The 12,536-nt window shown below is 37.2% G+C and overlaps 1 protein-coding gene across 1 annotated transcript; it reads left to right on the top strand.

Moving 5' to 3' along the window:
- The first annotated feature begins 11,771 nt into the window (after nucleotides 1-11,771).
- Nucleotides 11,772-12,248, top strand: LOC109217925. The gene has a single exon (XM_019382222.1). It carries the CDS (start codon nucleotides 11,772-11,774, stop codon nucleotides 12,246-12,248), a length of 477 nt encoding a protein of 158 aa, XP_019237767.1.
- The last annotated feature ends 288 nt before the right edge of the window (nucleotides 12,249-12,536 follow it).

Raw genomic sequence — 12,536 nt, forward strand, 5'->3', positions numbered from 1 at the left:
AACTCAGTACCATTGTCTGATCTAACAACTTTAACCGTAGTATTGAATTGAGTTTGGACATATTTTAGAAAGAATGGAATGACAGTACTGGCTTCAGATTTTAATTTTAGCAAGTAAACCCATGTCATTCTAGTGTAATCATCTACTATGGTTAGAAAGTATTTGCTTCCATCAAAAGTTTGAACTTTGTAAGGTCCCCATACATCCATGTGAACAAGATCAAACTTAGCAGTACTTCTACTTAAGCTAGTAGGAAAAGGTAGTCTATACTATTTTGCACATGGACATATGCTACATTTCTTGAGAGTTTCTATTATAATCTGACTGCTAGCAGGTAGAATTTTATTTAAAGTCGTACTGGTTACATGGCCAAATCTCATATGCCATAGTTTTATTTCTTCTGCACTGACAACAGTAGCTTGATGCACATTTAAGCCCGTTTCTCCAAGTTTTCCAGTTGACTTGTTTAATAGTAGGTATAAGCCATCACACTCCTTACCAATATCCTTTACCTTGCCATTGCAAAGATCCTGAAACACACAAAAGTTAGGATAGAAAACAGCTACACAATTCAATTGTTTTATTGCCTGTGGCACTCACATAAGATTATACTTGAATTGAGGCAGTAAAAACACATTAGTTAGAGTATTGTTATCAGAAATTGAGCTTGAACCAATATGAGCTACTTGTGATACCTCACCATTTGGTAACTGCACATTTTTTGTGTTTATACTTTTCAACAAAAAGGCTTTATTTAGCATGCTGATATCAGACACCATGTGGTTTGTGGCACCAGTGTAAATGATCCAATCCCTAAGAATTTTGGATACTAACATGGCCTTACTGCTACTAATACCTGTTTCTTTACCTGCTACATTGGCTAAAGAGCCGGTGAGGGAATTTGTACTTGTTGATGGTTTTGATTCAGCAGTTGAACAATCTGTTCATATTGAGTCTAAGTGAAGGTACATGCTCCAATTTGAGTTATTTGCCTCGGGAATTGGTTCATTTGAGCCATCTGTGCAGGAGTGTCTGTGTAGTGAACTATGCTAACTTTATTGTTTCCTTGATTATCCAGCTGTGTCAGCTATTCATTTGCTTCTTTTGAGAACACATTGTAAGCAGCAAATGACCCTCCTGATCCCCCTTTCCTTTTGTACTTAGACTCTTAAGGATATCCTTTTAGTTTATAGCAATTTTCTCTAGTGTGATTTCTCATTTTGCAGTGACCACAATACAAATTGTTGGTTTTTCTGAACTTCTGATTTTGATATCCTATTTTAGAATACATGGTAGTAGGATCAAGGCTGGGCATAGTACCCAATAGACCAATTGAGTTAGATACTTCCCCATAGCCTTATGTGATTTATCATTGACTATCATAGTATACACTTGATTCACTAAAGGTAGTGGTGTCATAAGAAGAATTTGACTCCTAGCTTGTAGATAGTTATCATTCATCCCCATTAAAAACTGGTACAACTTCTGTCGTTGGAGATAGGAAACAAATTCCCTTGACTTATCACATTTACATCTAGGTAGTAGCACTAAAGCCTCTAATTCAACCCACAACTCTTTCAACTTTGTGAAGTAAGTTGCTACAGAAGTTGTTCCTTGGGTTAGTCTTACAATTTCTTGATGTAGACTGAAAGATCTTGATCCATCCACCATATTGAACCTTTCTTTCAGATCTTCCCAAACATCTTGAGCGCTATCAGCATACACCATTCCTCCCAACGGATTACTAGAGACAATATTCATTATCCAAGATTGGACTATGGCATTACACCTTTTTCACTGGTACCAGAATTCCTCCCTAATATTTTATTTCTTCCAAGAACCATCAATAAATCCCAACTTATTACTTCCTAGTAAAGCTATTCTCGTATATTTGCTCCATAGAGAGTAATTGTCTGATCCACTTAATTATAAAGAGATAAGGAGAATGCCACTCACATCTGTTGAACGCATATACATGGGATGATTATGATCCATGACTGGTATGATTCATGGTGTATACTTCATTCCATTTGCATCAACTTGAATCACAGGTGGTGTGGTTCTAGTTGTAGTTTCTAAATTTTCTGAATTGTTGATTGTCATGTCTCAAAGATTGAACCGTTTTTCAGAATTGCAATTAACCAACAACACTTGCTTTGATATGAATTTCTATAATGCAGATTCTCAAAACTCTTCAAGAATTGAAGAAAGATTTTGACAGAATTAGAAAATTTCAAGAGCTGTAGATTTTGCGAAAGTAATTGAATTCTACTGCTCTGATCCCATGTAGAAATTCAACCATACACCTGCTCACAGTAAGATTTAGAGCTGATAACAAGAAGAATGAAGATTGAAGAAGGTAACATCTAGAGAAAGAAGAAGAAGGAGGAGGATGAGGAGGAGGAGGAGGAAAGGGAGGGAGGGAAAAAAACTGAGATATGATCGAGTGAGACTAAAGTGAATTTTCTCCATTGATTGATTTCTGAGTATAGTTACATGTATATATAGAGAATCAAAGATCCACAACAACTCTAAGAGCACTGCTACTAACTGCATCTCTGTAATTGATTTTCAACTAACTTAACTAACTTCTTGAACATGTAAGATGAGTTAGAATTATAACTGTCTATACTTCTTATTTTATTCCAGTTTACTCAATAGTATTTATCTTTTTGGAGGTTTATTTTGGTATTTCAACTCTTGCACGTCTTTGTCGTCTCTATTACCATCAATTGAGCAATTATGTTCCCAATTCTTGGCAATGATATTCATCTTGCACGGCCAACACAAAAATTGTGGATTTAAAATGAATCAATTTGGGCAAGTTTTTCTTCATTTTGTCTGTTAATACTACAAGGATTTTGATGGATATCTCTTTCTTTTCTGTTCTTGGATAGTTATTTGTTGGATTTTATACATAAATATCTTAATAGTATCTGATTTGCACATGTATGTTTGACGATTTATTTTTATATAGTCTGTGACTTTTGGTGGGTTTTCATACATTTCTCTTTTTTGAATCCGCTTTTAAGACTTGTGATGTTCATAAAGTGCCTGATAATCTTCTTTAGGAAAACTTTGCCTATTTCTAAATCTGCTATTTTTTTTAAAATTTTATTTTAATGTATCTATTCAAAATAGTGAAAGTCATCTCTTATTAAATAGTAATATTGTAATAATGAGATTCTGTATCTTTCTATATGTTGTCTTTATTCGATAATTTTGATGAGTTTGTAACTTTAACAATTAGTAGTTCATATGATTTTTTCTTTCATGTGCTGCAATTAGGCTTTTGCATTTAGAGTTTGAAGATCACGATTTTAGAATCCAGGTTGAAGCTTAAAATTATTTTCTTTATCTATGCTTGTTGTATTTCGTTGTTGCCTACTTTATCTTATATGAGATTCATACAGATGATGCTAAGTATTATAGCACTAAGCATGCACATTCATTCACCCAACAACATGTGCACATTCATTCACCTAAAGTGTTTGATGGCATGCTTCCGTGGACTTCCTATAACATACTCATCTATCTTAGCTGAACAATAACATTTGCCTTTTTCACCAAAAAAGGAAGTCATTGAACTATAAGTTTTCTTTTGTTCTTATCAGATTCTTAATATAGAACACATACGGCGCAGTTTTTTGNTGTTAAACCTGAACTTGTCCATAAAGTCGGACGCCATGCCTACCCAGCTTGACCGCTTCTTTGGATCTTGGCTGATGTACCAGGACAGCGCATCTCCTTTCAGACTCCTCATGAATAGCTTCATGCGGATTCTCTCGTCTTTCCCTAATGAGTAGTGTAGTGTTGTTTGGGGTATGGCAGGTGTTGCATTGGGTCTTTGGGGAAATAGTGTGAGGAGCGGGATGACTCTGTTGCTTTGGGATGTTTTGAGGCGGTGTAGGGTTTTGATTATTGGGAAAGGTGATATCTGGGGTGCTGAGGGAAAATGACAGGCTTGCCAGGTTCCGAACCTGATCGAGCTCTTCCTGGAATTTCAGCAATTTCTGTTCAAGTTGGGATACATCTTCCTTGGGAACCTGAGTACCATGGCCATTAGTGGCCTCTACCCGTTCAGTTGAATTCTCTTTTCTGACGTTGTTCAAAACNATATATATATGGACTGTAGAGCGAGGAATAGAAAAGGATCAAAGAAGAAATTGTCCAACTTCATTTAAGTATTATTTTAGCTAACAAGTTTGCTCATAATGTGAGAACAGGCAGCATTTCAAAGAAGAAAATTCTCATTACTTCTATTTAATGAGTTATTTTCTTGGTGAAACTACAGTAAGGACTTATAATTAAGTTCCTCATCTAATATAAGAAATATATATTCGATAAAATAACAAAAAGGAAGACTAAGAAAAGGGATTCATGGAGGACATATAACTTTCTGACCTGCTTTGCTGTATCTGCACATATAGCTCTAACAGTTGTTTTTCAATTGCTTCAAACTTACTGTTGTTTGTAGCCAAACTCTTCTGCTCCAAGAATACATTTACCCTTTTTCCACGTTGGTATATGTATTGATTGATCCGATTTACCATAAATAAGCTTGCTCTTGTAGCATCTGTTGCATTTGATGTTCAAGTAGAACTAGGGATGGATTTTGGCTTATGTCATGTGGTATCTTGTATGAAGTATAAATCTTGAATAAAACATTTGTATGGTTAGTGGTTTACATCTAAAAGCTCTCAAGCTTCTATTGTGTACTTAGGCCGGATTTACTTGGAATATAAATACATCATATGATGCTAAGAATTTAAGATCGCCATATGAGTTCGAAGCCTCGATCAAGATAATTGTAGTTCTTTGAAAAGACTTGACATATTTCCTCACTTTTTACTAAGTGGTTAACTTTTGTTTTGTTGTGATGTATCTCCCTGAAGGATTTTCAATGGCAGATGATATGTGATCAAAAATTGAAGATGTCTTGAGGTGGATGAAGAAGGATTTGCATCCGAGTTTGAAGCTTTATTGAATTTTTTCCACACACAAGTTTGCTTAGAGATACTTATAGTTGTACATAATTTTACTGGTTATGTTGCTAAAATTATGTGAATCGGTTTTTTAGTGGATACATACTGCAATTTCATGACCTTGAAGATCAATCTAAGACTAAATCTCTTATGTCGGGCTCGTGCATTGCACAGATATTCTTGCTAGTGTATATATATATACTCCTATATAAAAAGTAAAACAAAAATATAAGATAAAATCATTAAAAGTGACATCACTTGCATCTAAACAGCTCACTAAACAAGAAAAGAAATACTCAAGAAACGCTCTCTTCTCTCTCATGAAAAACCCTAAACCTAGCTTCTTCATGGTCGCGCCGGCCACTGGCCACCCTCTAACGGAGGTTGGTCAGTCGTCAAACAACCCTAAACCACTCCCACAAATACCAACTAACCCTAATCAATCCAAAAATATACTAATTTACTCCAGCCACAATCATTAAATGCTCCCATGCTCATAAATTCTATAAAACCAGTAGAGTTCCTTCATGGTGAACCAATGGTGAAGTGGAAGAAAGCTGAGGTTAAACAGTCAATTGTACAACAAGGACTTCATCTAGCAGTTCTGGGAAAGTTTTCATATGGCAAACCTATGATCCAAGAGTTGAGAAAGGCAATACCAATCCAGTGTGAACTTTAAGGATCATGCTCGATAGGTTTAATAGAAGATACGCATGTTTTGATTAAATTATGGTTGATGGAGGATTATATTCACTTATTGTCCAAGCTAACATTTTATTTGAAGGCACAAGGGGAGTTTTGGAAGATCAGGTGCACTAAATGGAGTCCATGGTGGTCTCCAGATGTTGAAACACCAATTACAATTGCTTGGATCTCTTTTCAGGACCTCCCACCGAATTTCTTTGTAAGGACTTTGTGTTCTCATTAACTAATGCAGTAGGCAGACCATTACATGTTGATTTGGCTACACAAAATGGCACAAGACCTAGTTGTGGTAAGATCAAGGTGGAAGTTAATTTACTTGCTACATTGCCACAAAGAATCAAGATTATTGAGGAAGCGGATGAAACTGGACCTAAGGAATCTAAATGGATCAAGATAAAGTATGATTACATGCCAAAGTACTGCAAGACATGCAAGAAACAAGGTCACAATGAAGGTGAATGCTGAATAATTCATCCAAAGTTACATAAGAAATTTAATGAGGAGGGTGATGATCAAGGTAAGGAGAAGGCAGTGGTGGTATGTAGTGATGCAATTGGGACTGTTGCTAATACTTCTAAGGTGTTGTCCAGTGGAAAAATGTTGGGGAAACCTATCCATAATGTATCAAAACAAGAATGGAAGCAAAGAAGGAATTATAGATACCAAAGAGACAAAAATAGTCATATTATTGAAGCTCCTAGTGAAAAAGATGGTGACAAATTGAAAGGGAAGGCTAAGGAAGATGGAGTCTAAACTAAGAATTCTTTTGATGTTCTGGAGGTTGATGAATCAGGAAACACAATTTTGAGAATCACTGATGGAAAGGGAGAAGAAAATAACAAGGAGAAAAGGCAAGATCAAGGCAAAGATCAATCCAAAAAACGGAAGGAGAAGGAGAAGTTGAAGAATTCCAGAAATCCCAATCCTATTCCTAATGGCAGTGGGAGTAGGGCATCTGGAAAAGTAGGAATCACAAATCCTAAGGGAGAAGGGATTAATCAATTACAAGACCTAGTATGTATGAAGAAATAAGCAATGGAAAAGGTTCTTGAAAAGGAAAAGAGTGGGAATCAATCTCTTACTTCTACTGGGAAAGGAACCAAGGCAGCTATGAAAGGAGCTGGAGATGGAATTACTAATATTGTCGATGGATCAGTTCCTAGCCATACTAGCAATGGGGATAATGAAGATATGAGGAGAGAAAGAATAGTGTATTGGGTGGCAAGGAGGTTCAATGCAGCTCGGGAGGACATTCATGTCACAACTAATTACTCATGTCAAGAAATCCCTACGCAAACAGTTGGTCATAGTTCACAATGTTTGCCAAATTCTGAGACCTTAACTGATGCAAAGGAAGACTTGGGGTGATGAAGTTGAGGAAGTGGAGAACACAAAATGCAGAGGATTTGAATGACAAAAACAATGTCCAAGATGGAAATTTGCAAGTTCAAAAGAAGGGGGACCTGAAACCCTAGCTACAGTAAACCCTAACCCTAATTGCCTAGAAATTAGGGTTGAGGGTAGTTCAAGTTCTAAGGCTATGCAACCTAAACCATCAACTGGAGGTGATAGAGGATCATCAAAGGAATCTAGAAAACAAGATGGATCAGCTCAATTATCTCTAACCAAGAAGAAAGGCAATGGAACAGTAAACCCTAGCAAAATTGGGGAGGTTTTGGCCTTTGTTGATGGCCAACAGACATGCTATGGGAAGGAAGGTGATCCCAATGGAACAATGATTTCTAGGCAGACTGCTACAGTAAATCCAGGGCTAGGCAGTGTTTATGAGATGCAATTCAAATTTATGAAGGTTGTTGTTTCTTCTATGGAGCACAACAAAGGGAATGAACAGTCAAAGGATCAATTTGAGCAAGCTATTGTACCAAGATCAGCTGGGGAATTAGAGGCAGCTCCTATTGCTTGTGAACCTGGCACGGATCAAATCATGCAGTTGCAACTTAATGTACCTTTGAAGATCCCTCTGCAGCATTTACATCATATAATTACACACAATGTGGCACATATGGAGGAAGAGATATTGAGACAGAATCCAATGTAGGAAGAAGAAGATGATGAATCAACTACAACCAATTTCAAACAAGTGACAAGGGAAGCTGACTTATCACCTATAGCTAGTGCAAAGGGAGGTAAGAAGACTAAGAAGAATTAGAATAAAGGGCCACTTCCACCTTTAAGAATAATGCCCAAGAGGGGTGCATCTCAATCTAAATGATGATGATCAAAACACTTATTTGGAACATAAGGTCTGTGAATACACAGCAGGCCTTTCCTAGAGTGATCAACATGCAAAGGGAACATAATTTTTTTGTAATTGAATTGATGGAACCTTTTCAAAAGAAGGGTTTCATTAATAGGTATAGAAGGATGCTGAATATGGATACTGCCTACTCAAATATTAATGGGCAAATATGGTTGTTCTTTGATGCAATAGTGTAATGGGAACTAGTGGAGGATACTGAACAACAAGTGATTGTGAAAGTGTTTCACCATGACTTGGGGAAGCACATGATGATGACATTTGTTTATGCAAAATGTTCAGCATTAGAGAGGTTTGAATTATGGGATCATCTATATATTTAGCAAGTGAATATGTAGTTGCCATGGTTGGTAGCAGGGGATTTCAATGTGGTATTACATGAAGATGAGAAGATAGGGGGATAACCAGTACACCCTCCTGAGTATGAGGACTTTGCCTTTTGTATCAATTCATGTGGATAGTTTGATCAAGGGTACAATGGGAGTCCTTGTACATGGTGGAATGGTAGACCTAATGCATCATGCATATTCAAGAGGTTGGATAGAATTTTGGTAAATTTGCCTTTCTAGAATATGTTGCCAACCATTAAAGTGGTGCACCTTATTAGAACTAGATCGGATCATGCACCTTTTGTCACGACCCAAACCGATGGGCCGCGATAGGCACCCGGTACCTTAATCAACCGAGTGCCAACGTAACGTATCTTTCGTACCATTCTATCATAGGTAAATGAACTGGAGTAAATCATGAGGGAAATACAAACTTATACATATGACATACTGGCCTACAAGACCAAAATCACCACTCGTACACCGAACATAGGCCGACAAGGCCATATAATCTTTCACGTACACATATGTCTACAAGCCTCTAAGAGTACATAAATGTCACAAAGCTCGAGACAGGGCCCCGCCATAGTAATCAATACATGTCCTAATCATACTGACCAAATAAGCAACTTCGGAGCAAATGGAGCACACCGATACCTTCCGTTGAGCTGATAGCCTACTTGGAGGACTCTCATCCTGTCTATCGGGACCTGCGGGCATGAAATGCAACATCCCAGGCAAAAAGGAGTACAAATAATGTACCGAGTATGTAAGGAATAAAAATCAGTAAATAATATACATGAGAGAAACATGGAGTAAAAGACTCGACATGTAAGTCTGGATAACTCTGTAAATCATGAAATACTTATAGTGTCATCCATATGCGTATGAATGTCATGTCGTGCATAGGTACATGTGTTCATAATATCATCAAGCCTCTGAGGGCATCCCATCATATCATCTCGGCCACTGTGGGCAAAATCATCAAAGTATACCAGCTGATCAGGTGGTGGTGCGTATATAGCGTCGTAACCTTTTCCCATATCCCATATACATATATATACATATGCGTATATAATGCCATCTGGTCATGGGTCAATGTACATGAATGCAATGCATGAGAAGTACGTCAATAAAATCTCTTGGAATATCATAAGACCATTATGCCTTTGATTAATATCATAAAATAAACTTTATCAACTTACGTATTTTCTGAGACCCATGAACAGATGATAGAATAATAGGATACATGGGGAATCAAGAACATAGGCATCTCTAGTACTTCTATGAATAGAGTAATTTATGAAAGTTGTGCATTTGCTCATTTCGTTTGTGTCGTATAGATCATGCAAAAAGAAAGAAGGGATAGCCTTAACATACCTGGCGTAGGAAAAAATCCGTATGATATTCTTGGAAAAGGTTGCATTGTACTCCCTTAGAATCGCAAAATCTCACGTTGCTCATGTGCTAAGAAATCTCGTTGGAATCTTTTGTAGGAATTGGTTGAAGATTTTGTAAGAACTCTCGTTGAAGATGTTAGGAATATTTTGTAGGAATTGCTAATGTGCAAACGGTCAGGTCTGATTTTTGATTGTAGTCTTTGAATTCAAGATATTAGAAATGAGGTTATTACTTTGCCACCTACCAAAAACTCAAGATATTAGAGATAAGGTGTTATGTAATTAAAACATTACTTTGACACCTACCAAAAATGACTAATAGTCATGTATTTAAGAAGTGGCTTGCTGCCACGTTTTTGCTTTAGTCTTTATCCAAAGACTTCAATTAATCCACCACTAATTATTAATTAACTAGGTAATGTCCCATTACCCAATAATTAACCATTTACCCACATAATTAAGAATTATTTTCACTTACGTAAAATACTACTCACTTTTCACATACCTTATATACCTTACTATGATGGTCATGTGCTACCTACCTTGTACGGCACTAGTCCATAAATACCGAGTATTTTAGCTCGGACCGTATCTTATCCCCAAATTGCCAAACTTCGATGAAACTCATTTTCTTCGATTTGCTTACCCTCTCACCTTCACGAATTAACTTATCACTTGTTCGAAATAGCGTAATACTTATAATCCCAAAATAAATATCATTCCCGAACTTACGTCGATTAACTTACGACGAAACCTTAACGTACGAAAATGCGGAATGTAACATCTCATTTTACAGCTTATATCAATTTACTTATGGCGTACTTCTACGTAAGAAAACATGGGGTGTAACACCTTTGGTCATGACATGTGGGGAGGAGACTGCCAACTTTGTCAAGCCATTCAGGTTCTTGAATTTTTGGGCTAAACATGCTATATTTATAGATGTGGTGAGGCAGAATTGGGAAGCTGATTTCATAGGAGATCTTTTTTTGATGTTCAAGCAGAAGCTCAAGAAGGTGAAGGCAGCTCTTTCAAAATGGAGTAGGGAAACATTTGGTGATATCTTCAAGCAGTTGGCTATCTTAGAAGACATTGTTAGAGTAAAGGGGATGTTGTTTGAAGAGGAACCTACTATAGAGAATAGAATTGTTCTTCAAAAAGCTCAATCAGAATTGATGAAATATTTGAGCATTGAAGAGCAATATAGAAGCAAAAAGCTGGGATAACATGGTTTGCAGAGGGTGATAGGAATACAAGTTTTTTCCACAATCATGTCAATGGCAAGAGGAAGAAGTTGCAACTGAAAAGGATTCAGACTGGAAAAGGGGTGTGGATTGAAGATCAAGAGCAATTGGCTACAGCTACAGTGGATTTCTATCAAAGGCAGTTCACCAATGAAGGCGATACTACTGATTTCTCATTGCTTAACAATATACCTTCCATGGTCACTATGGAGCAGAATTTGGAGCTTAGTAGAATGCCAACACTTGAAGAAATTAGGGCAGCAGTTTTTGAGCTTAGTGGGGAGAGTGCTAGTGGTCCTGATGGATTTACTGGCCTATTCTATCAGACATTGCTTAACAATATACCTTCCATGGTCACTATGGAGCAGAATTTGGAGCTTAGTAGAATGCCGACACTTGAAGAAATTAGGGCAGCAGTTTTTGAGCTTAGTGGGGAGAGTGCTAGTGGTCCTGATGGATTTACTGGCCTATTCTATCAGACATGCTGGGATATTATTGGTGTTGACATACACAACATGGTACTACACTTCTATGGAGGAGCTGCATTGCCTAAATCCATCACTCACACCAATTTAGTTTTGCTGCCATAGAAACCTAGAGTGGAGACCTTTTCCGACCTAAGAGCTATTAGTTTGAGTAACTTCATCAACAAGGTCTTGTCTAGAGTGTTACATGATAGATTGGAGAAATTTCTGTCTACCTTAATATCTCCAAATCAATCCGGATCTGTGAAGGGGAGGAGTATATTTGAGAACATATTACTCATTCAAGAGATTGTGACTGATATAAGATTGAGAGGCAAGCCAGCAAATGTGGTTATTAAACTAGACATGGCTAAGGTGTATGACAGGGTCTCATGGAAATATTTGTTACATGTTCTAAGGAATATGAGATTCTCAGAACACTTCATCAACATGGTGTGGAATTTGGTGTCAAATAATTGGTATTCAGTATTGGTTAATGGGCATTCCTCAGGGTTCTTCAAGTCTACAAGGTGTGTGAAGCAAGGGGATCCACTATCTTTAGCCTTGTTCATACTATCAGCTGAGGTGCTATCTAGATCATTGAACAAGCTCTTTGAAGATAAATCTTTTGTTGGATTTGGGATGCCAAAGTGGTCTGATCCTTTGAATCACTTAGCTTATGTTGATGATACCATAATTTTCGCTTCTGCTCATCCTCCATCATTGAGCAAGATTATGGCAGTGTTGGAAAACTATGAGAAGATATCGGGTCAAATGATCAATAAAGCTAAGAGCTCCTACTATATGTACTCTAAAGTGGCACATGATTATTTCAGGCAGTAGGGAACATTACTGGATTTGCAAGAGCTAAATTTCCCTTTATATACCTTGGTTGTCCTATCTTCTACACTAAACGGAGGAAGGAGTACTATGATGATCTTATCAAGAAGGTGAAGGCTAAATTGCATTCATGGAAAGGGAAGTTGCTTTCAATTGGTGGAAAACAACACTCATCTCTAGTGTGTTGCAAAGCATGCCAGTACATATGTTATCAGTTCTTTATCCACCTAAAAACATCCTGGAATATCTTCACAAGCTCTTTGCTAGATTCTTTTTGAGTACAAAGGAGGA

The sequence above is a fragment of the Nicotiana attenuata genome, unplaced genomic scaffold (assembly GCF_001879085.1).
Source record: "Nicotiana attenuata strain UT unplaced genomic scaffold, NIATTr2, whole genome shotgun sequence".
NCBI lineage: Eukaryota > Viridiplantae > Streptophyta > Magnoliopsida > Solanales > Solanaceae > Nicotiana > Nicotiana attenuata.